Source organism: Athene noctua, chromosome 15 (genome assembly GCF_965140245.1).
Source record: "Athene noctua chromosome 15, bAthNoc1.hap1.1, whole genome shotgun sequence".
Classification (NCBI taxonomy): Eukaryota; Metazoa; Chordata; class Aves; order Strigiformes; family Strigidae; genus Athene; species Athene noctua.
Genome location: NC_134051.1, coordinates 19420817 through 19437325, shown reverse-complemented (window position 1 = coordinate 19437325; position 16509 = coordinate 19420817). Strand labels below are relative to the sequence as shown.

General features: G+C 54.8%; 1 protein-coding gene across 2 annotated transcripts in view; it reads right to left on the bottom strand.

The window, feature by feature from the left end:
• PRKCB (protein kinase C beta) overlaps positions 1-16509 on the bottom strand; it is a 133123-nt gene that overhangs the window by 40275 nt on the left and 76339 nt on the right. For both annotated transcript variants that reach the window (XM_074918890.1, XM_074918889.1), the window contains exons 6-8: positions 6481-6637; positions 5963-6097; positions 3847-3943 (exon numbers count right to left, since the gene is read on the bottom strand). In XM_074918890.1, coding sequence (XP_074774991.1) covers positions 3847-3943; positions 5963-6097; positions 6481-6637 — 389 coding nt within the window. The remainder of the gene's footprint in view (positions 1-3846; positions 3944-5962; positions 6098-6480; positions 6638-16509) is intronic.

The window sequence follows — 16509 nt, the reverse complement described above, 5'->3', positions numbered from 1 at the left end:
CTGACACTAAATTAACCTCTGTGAAAACAAGCAGTAATAAAATCCAAGGGCAATATTATGCTTCTACGAAGTGACACGCAGCAGCACCTCTCCACGCCGCCGATGTGCCCGCGCCTCTGCGGCCCGGCAGCGCTGGGGCTGCCCACAGCACCCGGTCAAACACCAAATCAGGGGAGGTTCTCAGTCCTAAGCAGGGCAGAAAGGAGCAACGCAAAGAGGTGGGGAGGAAGAGGATTTTCATTTGCTTCACCCCAGCAAAGCGGTCAGCGTCAGGCCCAGCGGTACCAGCGGTGCCGGCGGACGCTCGGGCGAGCACCCGGCACCCAAGCGCCAGCGCGACGTCAGGTCCCTCCCGCTGCCTCCAGCTGCTCCCGAGCCCGCGTGTGAAGAGGGCCGGCTTCAGTCAGCCAGTCTGGCACTTGACCTGAATTTGCAGCATCACGGTATGTTCACGGGAGACGAGATGAAGAGAGAAACGCAACGCAACTTCCCTGATAAAACAGGCTCAGCGTGTAGCTTGGCCAAGAGGGGGAAAGGTCTTTCCAGGAAAAAGCCCAAAATAAGAGTCTGGGAGATGTAAAGATCATCACTCCCAAGTGAAGGGTCTCACTTTTGCTATCGAGCGTCTCCAATTTCTCCCTCCAACCAAGTACAAAAGTCCTTTAACCTGTTTTTAATACACTCCTGATGCTCACACAACCTCAAGACCTCTTTAAGGTTTACAACTGAAGCGTGCCAAATACTGCTCACAAAATTTTTTTAAAAAAGCACTTGACCTTCGTTATCCAACTCCATTTGTCATAGCTAATTTACTACATCTGAACTTATGCAATAGCAGCTGACGTTCACATCTATCAAGCTGTCCCAGCAAGCGGCTGATAAAGACTGAGCAGAATTGGCAGGCGATGCAGCGCAAGGCTCCCCGCTGCGCTTTTGTCTCGGGACACTTTCTCGTCAGGGTGGGGAGGTGCCCGCTGCAGGCAGAAGGCTGCAGGCAGCGCAGCAGCAGGACCTCGGCCAGGAGCGGCTCCACGGGCTGCCAGGCAGGGGCACTGCTCCCCCCGCAGCTCTGCCAGCATCCCTCTGTCTTCTGGTCCTTCCACCTGGGTGCTCTTGCCATGCGAAGTCCGCTCAAAATAGAAACTCATCACTCGCCCCTCAACTCTGTCCCATTGATTCCTGCCCAGGAACGGGCAGGATCAAGCAGCACTAGTGCAGATCCACTGAAGGATTCCTTTTAGCCCTCATCGCCCAAAAGGCACCTTGGCTGCTCCAGGGCCCCCCTCGCCCTCGGGACGCCAGCACGAGCCGTCGCGCAGCCGGCCGGGATCCTCCTTGCAACACTGACCTGCTCACAAAGGGGAAGATGCAGCGAGGTGAGGGTGCAGGTGTGCTCTGGCAGAGTGCGGTGATGCTTCTGGGCAGCGTATTTTCGGATCTGCAGACAACTCACCATCTGACTTCCAACACACGTACCGTTCTAACGCCGCTGGAACGTCACGAAATGCAACAAGAAGCAGGGAGGTAGCTCTTTAGAGACCACTGGTTGTATGCCAACTGTTGTATTAAAACTCTCCTCTTTTCTTGGGTAGTGTGGAATGTTATATATAAATGAGATAAACATGAGATTAAAAAAAGAAAGAAGGGAAAGGAACTAACTCTCCAGTCCTGGGCTGCACTTATGGAGTTCACGCTGACAGCCATAAGGGCAACTCTTTTATTGTCTGCACAGCTCATCTCGCGTACGTCTCCAGATGTACCACAGTCATTCCCAGGGTTCTGGGAAGGCTTTAGCTGTACCGAAAAATGGCAAAGACCCATTAATTCAGTAATATCCGGATCAGTCCATGGCTTATTGAGGAGGAAACAGACATTTCTCCTTGCAGCCTCCTGGGGAGCTGGACCCAAGCATCACGGAAATCTTTCAGAGCCTGGCAGGGAAACCTCACCAGCTCCAGTTCACCCCGTGCAGCTCACTCGCTGACACTCTCAGGCGCTGACAGCAGCTGGGCTGGGCAGCCCCTCGGGGAAGCCCAGGTGTGATAACGCTCTGCAGAGCCTCCCTGAAACCCCGTATCCACAGATACTCAGTATCACTCAGAAAAGCCTAACGCTTTTACGTCCTTGGCTTTTCACAGGGCTTTAACCCAGATGAGTTGATTCACATTCAAAAACCAGGGCCGTGCAATTGCTCCGCACACACCAGACTGGCAGGGACGAGCCCACACCGAGGCTCCGGCCGCGGGCAGGGCTCCCCTGAGCCCTCGGGCTGGTGCTGCTGCTCTGCCCGCAAAGCGAGGGGCTGGCTCGGACACGGCAGCGTCCCCCACTCAACCTCCCGCCTCTCGGCCGCAGCCGTCAGCCCGTGGGCCGGCCAGCACAGACTCCAGCCTCAGTCCATCAGATTACCCGGGCCGAGAGCAGCGCCGCACGCCACGGGAAGGATGTCACTCAGGTTACTGAAAACTGACCCACGGCTCACAGGTGCTGCCTTAGTGCTCCAGGCTTCTGCCTCCAGCAGCCCCGAGGCCGGGGACCCCTCGGTGCAAAGCGCCGATGCCACGTGCTGGCTCACCCCGCGTCACCCCCTTCACAACCCAGCCCGGTCCCAGCGCCCCGGGCAGGGCACAGAGGCTGCCACAACATTTAACAGCTAAGAAAGGGTTTCTGTCTGAGACTCGCTCCAAATCCTATTATATGAATATCTTAATTTATCTTAGTTAATTATATTAATTCATAATCAGCAGCATGACAGAAAAAATAGATGAACAAATCCGATTATATGGCACCTCAGAAGGAGGGTAGAACTGCTGTACCAACAACAGACGCCGTGCTGACACCAGGAGCACGGTTCCATCGGGTCGTCCCGGGACAGCCCGGATTTTCATCCCCCTTTCACTGGAACAGTGCTGGAAACACACCAGCCGAAGCATCTCCTCTTCCAGCTACGCCAGACGCGTTTTGGCAAACACAAATTGCGAGTTACGTAACCCTAACAGGCAGACAGACGTCGTCTGAAACAACGCAAACGAAAGGGGGATGTTGGCTACGCTGCTTGCTTTGCAGCTGCTCAGAAGCGGTGGGATTTCTGACCCTCCGACCCGCAGGGAGCAGAGACACGGGATCCAGCACGCTCTTAGCAGAGCCAAGCAAGCATCACACAGAACCCCGCACTGTGCAATATTCTCTGTTGTGTTTTCAACCTGATGTCAGTGCCAAAGCATTATTTCCATCTCCCTCATCTCCTCATCCACCAGAAACGACTGTCCCTTTCCCAGCTTATCCACAGCCTGGTTCTACCACACACCGACATACACGTGCGCAGGGAGGTCACTGTGTTGTCAAATTAGAAGAGAATATTCCAGAAGGGCTCATTCCGTGTGCTACGATTAAAAACCATCCTGTCAATCCCATCAGAAAACTGCGTCTGAGTGAGCCCTACGCTTCCAGCTCCCTTCTCTCCCCTGCCCTGGTGCGGTGCCGGGACCCAGCGCTGCACCAGGAGCGAGGCAGGAACCGCTTGCGGATGCATCACAAACTTCCCATTCCCATATGGGCCTTGTGAATTATTTAACGTGGCCAAATCATTGCTGGAAAGCTTTGAATCTTCAGAGTGATTTTCTTTTTTTTTGTTAAATGAAGCTCAACAGCTTACCCTCTGGACACACCGCTCGAAGCTCGTGGTCCGGAGAGCCTAGGGGAGGACCAGCCAGTGGGTGCAAAGCAGGGAGAGGGAGCAGTGATGGGTCATACCCTGCTCCGTGCTCCCCGGGCTGGGAAAGCCCCTTGCCAAGGGCATGGCAGGCAGCGAGGAAACCCCCGAGTTCCCAGGAAAAAACAATTCACCTCAAATTTCTGCCTCAGTTCCTCGTTTCCTTCTTCTCCCTCAGGAGGCACCGGGACGTTGAAATACTCCCCCTCCTCCTGGCTCAGCAGCTTAAACCTGGAGGGACACAGTGAGAACATCGGGTCAGGAGGGTGGGCAGGGCTGCAGGCAGGAGTGCGGGCAGGCAGGAGTGCAGGCAGGCAGGACCACGCTCTGAGCACAGCTCTGCCTCCACCGTACTGGTGTCCAGGTGACCCTTCCCCAGGTGAGAAGAGCCCCCCAAACCTCGCACCCCCAAACCGCCCCACTCAGCCAGCTCCCAGGCGCACACCCGAGTGGAGGGCTGTTTCTGGGGACCCCAGCCACCGCAGCCCAGAAAGCTCATCCACAACACCGCAAAGCACTGACGCCGCTTCCAAACCATGAGCCTGACCCCAAAACCCACAGGGAAAGCTCCTCTTCCTCCTGACAGCCACGGGCACAAGCGTGGGCAAGCTCCTTCCCCACCAGCCGCCCCAGGTGCCAAGGCAGGCAGAGCCTGCTGGCGCCCACAGCCCCGAGCACAAGGCCAAGACGTGCACCAAAACCAGGATAAAAAGTTTAAGTGACCATTATCACAAATCACGGAAATGTCGTTCGGATCTGAGGCGTTTCACACAGCCGCAGGCAAAGCCCTGTTTGGTGGAGCCCTCCGGCAGGGCAGGCGGAGGAGGGTTTATCAGCTGGGTGTTATCTGCAGAGGCTGCGCTCAACAAACAAAGCACTGTTTGCATAATACAGGGACAGACTCTTCCTTTGAGCTTGTTTTCTCCATTAACCGCAGTTGTTTAGGGATGAAATATGCATCAGAGCTCTTCTGGAGTTTATTCCAGCCAAACGCTGTGACAAGGAAAATTACTTGGATCTCCACTTCCATGATTTTTAAAAGGCTGGAAAAACGATCAGACTTTGGGCTGCGTCAGAAGCCAGCAGCGACCGACCCCAGCCGACACACGCGCGTCCTTCCAGGTGACTGGAAATTTGGGGGGGAAGAGACAGTTTTCTTCTTTTCCCCAGAAGAGAGGCCACGTCTCAGTGAGGGGCTGTGCCCGGCAAGGCTCGCAGGCTGAGTCCTGCCACCGCGGGTAACCCCAGGCTCTGCCCAGGGGTAGCCCCAGCTCTGCCCCCCAAACTGGGGGTGGCCACTAAATTCCTCCTCCCCGCCCCTCTCCAAGCGAGACACGGACAGGGACAGGGACACGGACACGGACACAGACACGGACACGGACAGAGACACGGACACGGACAGAGACACGGACAGGGACACAGACATGGACAAGGACAGGAACAGCTTCTGCAGTGGAAGAGACAGAGTCCAGGGCGTTTGCTCAGCTGGTGGAATGCAAATTACTAGCATGCAGGTTTTGGTTTCCAGAAGACATGTAATATCTATTTTCAATTATTACACTTGACATGGAAAGGTAACACAGCTCTCAGGCATCAGTGGCTGGGGAAAAAAAAAGGGAACTAAGGCGGCATGTGTCCTGCTGGGGGAGATAAAATGGAAATGAAGGGACCCATTCAGTGCGGGTGTTACAGACCCACCACGCTCACCTTTCGTATGGTAACGAGTGAGGATAATTACAGACTTGGGTAGTTGCTCCTTTCGCTGAGCAGTGCCCCTCAGCACCGGCTCGGGAACGGCTGCCCCCGCCACAGGTCACCACTCCAAGCGTGTCCCCCCGCCCCTCCACCCGCTCACCGGCCTCCCCAGAACAGAAACTGGGGGAATCCAACCAGAAATGCAGGGAAATGTTTGCTCGGGGAGCACCTGGCGGGTGATGCTGTTTCCTCCCGAGGCCCGCACCAGCCCCCCGGCTGCCATCGCCAGGCCCCCGAGCCACCCTGCAAGGGGCAGGAGGACACAGAGGGGGGGACACGAAGCCAGCCCAGGCAGGGCGCTCAGACGCTGCTGTCCTGGCACCCCACAGCCAGCGGTTCTCAGGGGTCGGAGGCGGAGCAGCTCCTCACCCCGGTGCCCCCGAGCAGAAGGATGCTCAGGGTGAAGTACGACGGGCCCCCACGTCTCCCATGGCGCACAAGAAGCTCAGGACGGCTTTTTGCCCACAGTGTTTCCGGAACACTTGCAACTCTTACCATCCATCGACTCCTGACTTCTGCAGCTCAGAAATCCCGAAGGACAAGGAGCCCATGAAATCATTCCTGCTGGTCAGATCCCAGTCCCAAATCTCCACGGACAACCGCCTGTCTTTGTCCGCCTCTTTCAGTTGGCTGGAAGAGAGGAAAGGAAAAGGGACTGTTTTCTTCTGGAGGCCGTCGCTGCACCACCACACCCCTCCACGCTCCGTAAGAACACGGACACGAGTTGAGGAGATGGTCTCCGGTGACGTCCAGCTCTCTAATATTTAATTTCCCAACCACAACCATTTCAAACGGAGAATCCAGAGTTCCTGCCCTGAAATGCTGAGCTGTGACCAGGGTCAGGGCAGAGGTTTGAGTGTTTCTGAGTCACACTTACAGGAGCGAAAAGAATAATTTCTCAGTTGAATCAGCTTAATGTCTCTGAATAATTAAATCAGAGCAAATACAACCACGTTAATTCTTAGGGGTGAGAAAAATTAGTTTACAAGTTTAAACATTTTTCTTGTACTTACAATTTAAATGTCTCGTTCCACTCAGGATTCAGGGAGCACTTGATAGTTTTGGTCTTCTGTTTGCTTTCATTTTTGGGGTCAGGGATTAGTTTAAGCTTCACGTAGGGATCTGACAAGCCATTAGGATCCATAGGAACTAGGTTTTTAGCATCTCTTACTGGGGAAGAGAAAAAGGATTAAATTCAGTATTCAAACTATTAAAATACTGAATAATTGACAACTTCCCTGTGTGCCAAGAGTAAGTGTGAAAATAGTGATTAAAACCAGAATTAAAACTGAATGTGTGCAGACACGGACATGAGATGAGAAATGACATACGGTTATCAATGCAAAGCAAATACAGCTCTGATGGACAAGGGAGGCTGAAGGATCAACTCAAGGGATTATTTTCACTTTGATAAGATGATTTGTTGTTTGCCCTCAGTTTTAAACAGTTTAAAGCTGCTCTGGTTCCTCCTGCACCCCAGTAAGCAGCATTGCACTGATTTGCATCTTTCTGTTGGGAGAGGTGGGAGCGTGGGGACGGCGCTTTCCATCAAGAGGAGAAATAACAATGCAGCTGCTGCGAAGAGGGGCGAGCAGGCACCGGCCAGACCAGCGCAGCGGCCGGGCCCAGCGCCGAGCTCTCCTGCTGGGGCCCCTCGAGCTCGGGGGGTGCTCGTGGGGAGCGGTGCAGCAGCATCCCCCTGCGCCGGGAGCTGGAGCGTCTCCTGGGGGAGCAGGAGCAGAACACGGAGCAGGAGATGGGGATCAAACCTGTGGGCGACCTTGAGTGCTTGTAACTGGATTGCAGCTTTGACAAATTAAATGCAGCCGGGCTGATCTAAGTCTGCTTCCCCAGATTAAATCAAAAAGGGTCTGTCTTCTGGGAGAAGAGTCTTATCTTCTCTCCAGCCCGAGCAAAGATATCAGAGATGGAAAGTCTGATGGGACATGATGGAGCAGAGCTGTCACCAGGGGAAAATCTGCTTGTGGGAAGTCCAGAGCAGAAACTCCCCTCCCCTGCGCTGCACCCAGCAGACCCAGCTCCCGTGGGGGCTCTCAAACCGCCCAGGCCTGAGAGGGCAGCACTGCCCGAGCTGCAGTGGGGGCTCCCCCCCGCCACAGCACTGCGGTTACAGAGCCCCCAGCCCCTCCTGGGCATGGCAGAGTGCCTGCTGGCAGCCCCCAGCATGACACAGCAGGCTGTCACCACCCCAGGGCCAGCACCCACCTCGGGCATCAGCCACGGAGGGTCACCGGGGCACAGCCTCACCCCGCAATCCCGAGGAGGAGAGGAGCCCCGCTGCCCGCGCAGCGCTGCACAACGTTAGAAGATACTTCCAGAGAGTCAGCAAGAGTAATAACAACTGCTCGCATCCCAAATCACCAGTAAAGTGTTTCTGATGCAAGGTTGGGAGCCAGGCAGCTTAGAAAAGCAAATTAATGCTCCAAAATCTGCAATCTACTGCCGTCCTCCTGAATCATCGCCCAATTTCCGGCTCCACGGAATAAAACTTGTAGCCAAAATCCAAATTTGCATTTATAAACCAGCTCATTTATCAAACGTGACACCCTTGACAGCAGCTCGCAAGACAGAGAGAGGCACAAGCCTGCTGGGAATCACCCGCTGCCCGCTTAGGGGTGCCCGGGGAGCCCCATCGACTCTGCTGGATACTCCTCAGGCTCCTGAGACAGGCGGCCACGGGAGCCAGAGCTGCCTCCTGCCCCTCTGGCCGGAGGGGAAGGGATGATTTCACTGCTGGCGGCCCCAGAAGCAGCGATACACCATGGCCTGGCCATGGGCTGGTCGGGTCTCTCTGCTGGGAGGCCGAGGTGGGGTCAGGAGCTCGCTGGGGTCAGGAGCGAGGAGCAAGGAGTGAGGAGTGAGGAGCAAGGAGCGAGGAGTGAGGAGCGAGGTCGCTGTCTGGAGGTGGGGGAGGCCGCGGGGGAGGCCGCGGTCCCTGTGCACCCCCCTCCACAAGCTCTTGAGGTGACAGCGATCTGGTTTTCCCAGAGCCCTTTGTCTCTGGGCACTGGGCACCGCTCCGAAATCTGCCACCGTTCCCCAGGAGGGTGCTGGGGGGGTCGGGGACACCGAGGCATCCTAAAAGCACTCGTGAGAAAACACCCAAGGAGGAGGATTCACCTTTCCTCTACCAGAGAGGACCGAGGCTCAGAATTTCTTTAAAAACACAACAGGTATCTCAGAGAACAGTAAAAACCAGGCCCAAGTGGCTTTCAACCTCCTCCGGTTACTGCCGGTCCGTTCTGTATGGCAGCAGGTCTCCGAGCCGGGGCCAGCGCTGTGGGGACCGTCCCCCCAGGGCCCCTGCGCAGGGAGGGGCCCCCCAGCAGTGCCCGGGCTGGAGAAGCAACAGCCCCGACGTGTGTCACCTGCGCTGGCACCGCCTCGTCCGCAGCTCCGCGCCCAACAGCCGGTGACTGCCGCGACACAACCCGCACGAGTCCGTTTCTATAACCTCCCGACAATTATTTTCATGTGTCATTTCATAAACGAATCTTTTTTCTTTTTTCTTTTTTTTAAGTTTGGATATAAATGCCAGCTCTGCACTTCAGAGGACACACAGGAGTTATTCTGGGGCTTAATTTGGACTCTCTGTCAAAATCTTCTGCGCAGAGCTCTGCGCCATCCAAGCAGAAAGACTTGCAATCTGCCGTGTGAAATCTTTAAGTAATGAGTTTAATTTCCAAGGGCCCCGCCAAGGTTCTGCACTGATACAGCTGGAATGCCTTCCCCTCCCTCACCCCTTATCAGAGGAGAACACGTATTTTCTCATCACTGTTATAAGCTTTTATCTGTGTCTTTTTGATAGGAAAAAAGGCAATCATTATAGCCATGTTCTTGAATTACAAAACAAAAAAGTGTATTAGAGAAAAGTCCCCCAGTAGGTCCTGCCAGGGCACCACCCGACTGGCGAAGAGCCCGAAGGAGAAGCAGCTCTCCCAGGCTTTGTCAGCGAGCAGCAGGACCCGCGTCTGCCCCTCGCAGGCGTGGGAAGTGCCGTGGACAGGGAACCCCCGCGCCAGCCCAGCGCCCCGCCGCGTCCCCCCGCCCGCAGCCTTTGTGCCGCTCTGTCCTTAACTCCGCGGCGGGTCCCACCGTGGCCGTCGCAGCCGCAGGAAACTGTCCTGCTCCTCGGCAAGCTCCTGCCTCCACCCGGGCACAGGGCAGGGGGGTCCCCGCCTGCACCCCCTGCGCTGCCACGGCACGGGCAGCGATGCTCCCAAGTGCCCTGCTGAACCAGGCTTTTACTGCCTTTTATCACCTTCACGGCTTTACAATTATTATGAAAACGTATTTTCCAAGACTCTGACCACCTGTGGCACGAGGAGATGTCAGAGCCTTGGGGGAAGACGTCATCCCCACGTTAAAACAGACAGCCCAGGTCCTGCCCCAAGCTCCCGGGGCAGGCACGGCCCACGCTGGTGACCATCGCTCTCCATCTGCCCCGGGGTCAGCAGAAATCCCGGGGACCCCCCACCCCCCGGCACAGCCACGGCAGGAGCAGCAGAACTAACCCAGGGGCTGGGAGCTGCCGCTCGCTCTCGGGACTCAAACCGGGCGGCGATCCCTTACAGAGAGAAATGCAAAATTATGTCACGCGGAATCAGTGCTCCGACTCTGCTTCACATCCCACCGTCCGGTCGGCCAGCGGAATGTCCTCTGGAGACAGATGAATAAGCCTTCATCATTTATCAGCCCATTGTTCTCTCCTTTAAGGAACAGGAAAAGTAATTCCTGACCCTCATAGTCAATCAGTTTATGCCCTGAAGCATGAGATTTGATTACCTCATGTTATTATCTCAGCATGCAGACCTAAAAATTTCATTAATGGGAATAATTTTATCTATTCATTTAAAAAACCAAAAGGCTTCTGCTCGACCTTAAGTAACTTTCTGACTTTTCAAGCAGAAATCAACAATTAAGTGAAAGAAAAACAAAAGCCTTGAGAAGCGTAGTAGCGATACTTCGCGTCGGGAGAGACGTGCTCCTCTCCAACCGTTTATGGCATTTCTCTGACAGTTAAATTTGATGTAAAATAGATTTACATCTGTCATATCCTGACAGTTTTGTGCATCATTAAGAGGCAGTAACATCATTATTAATAGTGATGAGTAAGCGTATTACGATCCCATTTAAAGCAGCCGGTCTTAAATCACGCTGGGTGCCGAGCCCCGCCACGGCTGAGGAGCTGCCGCCCTGGTTCCAGGCTCCGCTCGGGGAGAGGCTCCAGAAAAGTCTCGGACTTCACCTGATCTGGGGGGATCCGGGGTGGGGGCAGCACCCACGTCCTCCTCCGCACACCGCGGGGGCCTGCGCACGCTCGGCGGGGACACGTGGGTGTGCACACGCGTGTGCAAGGGAGCACTCGGCAGCAGCTGGCGGGTCCCCCCCGCGCACTGCACCAACGCCGGGACACCCTCGCTACCCCGGATAAATAAACCCGATTTTACACCAATTCCTTCCCCCTCTCCCCACCCTGGCTGTGTTGGCAGAACGAGCGCCCTGGTGAAGCCTCGGCACAGCAAGACCCGTGGTGTGATGCTCGGCCGAGGCTCTGCGGGGGCAGCGCGGATGCTCGGGGAAGGGGGGGGGATATTTCTGCGAGGAAAAGCCTCTCCCCTGCCCGGGGGCACTGCGGGGAGGGTAGTGCTGGCCTGGGGACACTTTGCCACGGGAAGCAGATGGCACCCACTCCACCTTGTAGGGCCAGGGCAGGTAGCGCTGGTGGAATGATATCTGAATAATTTACTCCGCAAAATTTTGCAATAGTTTCCAAATAAATTATTCAGACAACATCTTTTAATTACCCGGCCAGCTGTACCTGTAGGAGCAGGCTTGGGAGGAGACACTTCAGGCAGTCACATCCCCAACAGAAAACGTGGGGAGAAGCACCCCAAGAACGGCTGCCCAAAGCAGGGGGCGCGCAGCCCTTTCCAGCAGCTTGTCCTGCACGGCGGCTGCGCGGGGAGGCAGCGCCTGAGGCAGAGCACAGCCCTGCTCCCGGCCTGCTCCCCACCCTGTCCCAAAGGGACACCCCACACCCGGGACAGCCCCCCCCGGGGGCACGGGCAACGCGGTTGGCCCCGTCACCTGCCGGCGGGTGGTACCCAGGTTTCCATGGGAAGGAGAGATTAATATGCTGGATAAATAAAGACCAGAAAGTTCTTTGCTAAATATGCATTGCCATACGGGGGTTCGCTTTTATGTTAAAAAAAAAAAAAAAAAAAGCCCACAACAAAACCCACTCCTACCCCACTCTTAAAGACAGCTTACACCGGCTGCCAAATCCTTTACCTTCATCTCTGAGTCAGCGAGGCCGCTACGGCACCGTCAGCGCAGTCAGTTCTGCCTCCCATTGCCCACCAGAGACAAAACCCTTCCGCCAGCCTGCGCGTGGCCAGGAGAGGCCGGAGCTCAACCAGCCCAGCCCAGCCCAGGCACCTCGCCACGGCCTTGGCCGCGCCGGGGGCACCCCTAGGGCACAGCCCTCGGAGAGACTGTGGAGCGGGGAAGGCTCTCGGGGTGACCCACAGCACCCATCTTCCTCCCTCCAGCAGCACACACCGTCCCCGGCCGGGAGCAGCTGCATTCCAGTGAGCACCCAGCGCTCGGATTAACACCCTCGTGCATTAAAACATTTAATTAATGTTCTGCAGGAGAATATATTTGCACATGCTTATACAATAGGAAAGTCACAGGACTCATTACGGCTGCATCTTCCTGGGCCGGTGATTATTAATTAATGCACTTCCAGCTTGTTTATCTAATCACAGCATAATTGGTTTCAGTTTTGGTCAATGTTTTACTTCATCAGCTCAGTAAATAGCAAGGCTCCGGTCCCGGCAGCCTCTGCAGGCACAAAGGGGCTATCGGCTGCACCTCGCACCCCGGGTCCCGGCGGGGCTCTCGGCTCTGCAGGAGCCACCGCGGAGGTTGCTGAGACTCCCAGGAGAGACGATGGGACCCGTCACCATCCCCACGCTCCCGCAGCCTGTGCACGAGGACAGGGCGCACGCGGCTCTCACACGTACAGGCCAAAGTCTCCTGAACACGCTCAGTCCTCTCCATCTCCCATACGGGCCCTGGAAGTTGCAGCATAACCCAACGCTACATCACACAAAACCACGGGGTTTCTGCATTTTAGTCCCTGTAGCCCGTCGTTTCCCTGAGATAAGCGACGAAGTGCCCGGCCCCCAGCTTGGCGCAGGGACCCCCCGACACGCAGGGGAGCAGCAGCGTCCCAGCAGGGTCCCCCACACAACTGGCTGCCCCCCACCTGGAGCAGCGACAGATTTAACAGACTCCAAGCCCAGCCTTCATATTCCCTCGCTCCTCCGTTTCCCAAACTCCAATATTCACATCTCTTAGTACGACAGGCTCAGAATAATCTGCATCGGGAAGCTTTTCTATTACGGAAGCAAAACTGTGCAACGCCTTGATGACATTTTAATTTGCTACAATTTCCCACTTTATTCAGCAGTCTTTTCCCGCTAATAAGATACTTGATCAAAGCCTAGACCAGAACACAGACCGTAAATGTACATTTGCCCTTGTCTGACATCGGCCACTCGCTGCCCTGCCACACTCCCCCCCACATCTGCCCCCCACACAAGGCGGTTTGGACACCCCCCGCCTCAGCACCCTGACCCCCGCCCCAGCCAGACCCCCCGCGCCGGCGGGCGCGGATGTGCCATCCCCTGGGACTGCCGTCGCCTTCACGAGTCTCCTTGTTTCCTTCAGCAGGAACTGTGGGTTCCTGTTGAGCCCAGGGCCGGGGGAGAGCGGCACCATCTCACCGCGCCGCTGCCCTCGGGCTGGGCTGCACCTAAACCTCCATCCCAGTGGGATCCAGCCCAGGCACACAGACAAACCCACACCGACCGGCTCCGGGGAATCCTCTCCTTGTATTTAAGGCAAAGGCGAGAGTTGTAATGATCTTGGAGCCAGGTAAAATAACGTCAAGGATCTGCAGACTCACTGGGTGTAAATAACCAGAGTCCCCGAGTGACCGGCGTAAAAACCGTGCGAGCCAATGAAGCATCTTTGAGTAGCACCCTGTATTGGGTCTGGCTGAACTGGAATCGGTTTTCCCCTATAGCAGCCCTCACGGTGCTGTGGTTTATGCTGGGAGCTGCAGGGTGTTGATAGCACCCTGGTGTTGTGGCTGCTGCTGAGCAGTGCTTACACAGCACCAAGGCTCTTTCTGATATTTTCCCCAGTGGGACGGGGTGGGCAAGATCTTGGGAGGGGACACAGCCAGGACAGCTGACCCAAACCGACCAAAGGGATATTCCATACCATATGACGTCTGCTCAGTATAAAGCTGGGAGAAAGGAGGAAGGGGGTGGGGTCACCCTTGGTCCTCCGAGGCAACTACTACGCGTATTGGAGCCCTGCTTCCTGAGAAGGCCCAACATCGCCTCTTCATGGGAAGTAGAGAATAAATCTGTTTGCTTTTGCTTCCGCGCGCGGACTTTTGCTTTGCTTTGCTTATATTAAAACTGCTTTTGTTTCACCCACAAGGGTTAGTTTATCTTCTTTCCCCTCTTTACCCTGTTGAGAAAACAAAGGGAAGGGGGGGGGGGGGAAGTGATAGAGCGACTTGGTGGATACCTGGCATTTAGCCAGAGTCAAACCATCACAGTCTATTCTGGCGCCCAACGTGGGGCAAAACAACGGCAGTTTTATATTAAATGTGCTGTAGCTATAGTAGTTATTAAGCAACAAGCTCTTGTGCTGGTCACGGGCTTGTTTATTGCGCTGCTTATCTTTATTTTGTTAAGCTCGGGAACATGCTGCAAGGAATCGGGAACATCATGAGTGGTTTTATTTTGCAGGCTCCCGAGGTACTTAGTCATCCTTATGTTAGTTCATTGATACTCTTTATTAATGCTGTTCGCCTGTTGTGGGTTGTGTGGAGCTCGGTATGCTCTTGGTGTAAGAGAACGCAAATTTTGAGTGAATCGGTGCCAAAATGTGCTCTGAGGCGGCCTGTTCCTGGGTGGCAGGGAGAGTGGAAGGAGTTGGGCAGATTCCTAGGACGGTTATCACCTCCTGTAGCCTGGGATCTCACCCCTGAACAGGCAAGCAACCCCACAAAATTGACACATCACCTGATAGAGGGGTGCCTTGCCTATCCCAATGAGAATCAACAACTTCTAGCACTTTACTGGGGCCTGGCCTGTGCTTACCGAGCTGCAGTTCAGCACTCTCAAAGGGCTGTGGTTGACATGGGAACTCAAACAATAACAACAACAGAGATTGCCCCAGTAGTAAAAAAGAAACAATGGACAAGGAGAACAACAGGCCCATACCCTCGATTAATAAGGGAGGAGAAAGAGGAGGAAGAAGCTGGTCCTTCAGCAAAGGTATCAGAAGAGGGAATAACAGAACTGAAACAGGAGGCAGAAACTACCCGGTCCCTGACGTCATCAGAACTGCGAGATCTGCGGAAAGACTACTGCCGCCAGCCGGGTGAGCGGATCGCTGCCTGGCTGCTGCGATGCTGGGATAATGGGGCAGATGCTCAACAGCTAGAAGGTAAGGAAGCCCAGCAGCTGGGTTCCCTTGCTAGAAATCGAGGAATTGAAAGGGGAATTGGAAAGGAGACAGCAATTTGCAGTCTGTGGAGACGGCTCCTTTCAAGTGTTAAAGCAAGGTATCCTTTTAAGGAAGATCTTATGGACCACACCCCAGGGAAGTGGGCTACTGCAGATGAAGGTGTCCAGTACCTGAGAGAATTAGCAGTGATGGAAGTCATCTGTGGTGATCCAGATAATGATGAAGCCCCTAAAAATCCAGAGGATGTCCCATGCACACGGGCCATGTGGAGGAAGGTGATAAAAGGTGCGCCATCCTCGTATTCTGCCGGCTTGGCCGCAATGTACTACCCAGAAATGGATGCAGGAGAAGGACTAAGATGTACGCCAACTGTGGAGGCAGTCTCTTCCTGGCTTCAGAACTTTGAAGAGAGTCTTGGTACCTCCTCATCTCTACGGGCGAGTGCCCTGGATGTTAGGAGCTCCCCAAGAAATCATTTCTCTTCTGTCCCAGTCAGGGGGAAAGGAAAGCCAAGGCGCATGACACGTGGCGAACTCTGGTTCTTCCTGCGCGACCAGGGGGAGGACATGAGGAAGTGGGATGGTCAACCCACCTTTAAGTTGGAAGCACGTGTACATGAATTGCGAGGAAAGACCCCTGCCAACAAGAAGACATCTAAGAAGGTTGCTAATGTAGCTGGTGTAAAACCACAAGGAAGTAACCAGCGATCTCCCAGATACAGAAAGACTGAGATCACCTCCCTTGATCCTGAAGAAGGAACCTCCGGCCTGGCACGGCAAGAGTCAGACAGTGAGTACTCCGACCAAGAACAGGAATAGAGGGCCCCTGCCTCCAGCCAGGAGGAGGAAAGGGATGATCGGGTGTATTGGACAGTGTGGATTCGATGGCCTGGCACATCAAATCCACAGAAGTACCAGGCTTTAATTGACACCGGGGCACAATGTACACTAATGCCGTCAAGTTATAGAGGGGCAGAACCTATCTGGATCTCAGGAGTGACAGGGGGCTGTCAAGAACTATCAGTATTGGAGGCCGAGGTTAGCTTGACTGGGGACAAGTGGGAAAAACATCCCATTGTAACTGGCCCAGAAGCCCCTTGCATCTTGGGCATTGACTATCTCAAGAGGGGATACTTCAAAGACCCAAAAGGATACCGATGGGCTTTTGGTGTGGCCAGTGTGAATACAGAAAAGGTAAAACAGTTGTCTAATCTGCCTGGCCTCTCAGAAGATCCTTTTGTTGTGGGACTGTTGCAAGTTGAAGAACAACAGGTGCCAATTGCTATGAGGACCGTGCACCGACGGCAGTATCGTACAAACCGAGACTCTCTGGCTCCCATCCAAGAATTGATTCGTCAACTGGAGAACCAAGGTGTCATCAGTAAGACACATTCGCCTTTTAATAGCCCAATATGGCCAGTGCGAAAGTCTGACGGAGGGTGGAGGTTAACAGTAGACTAT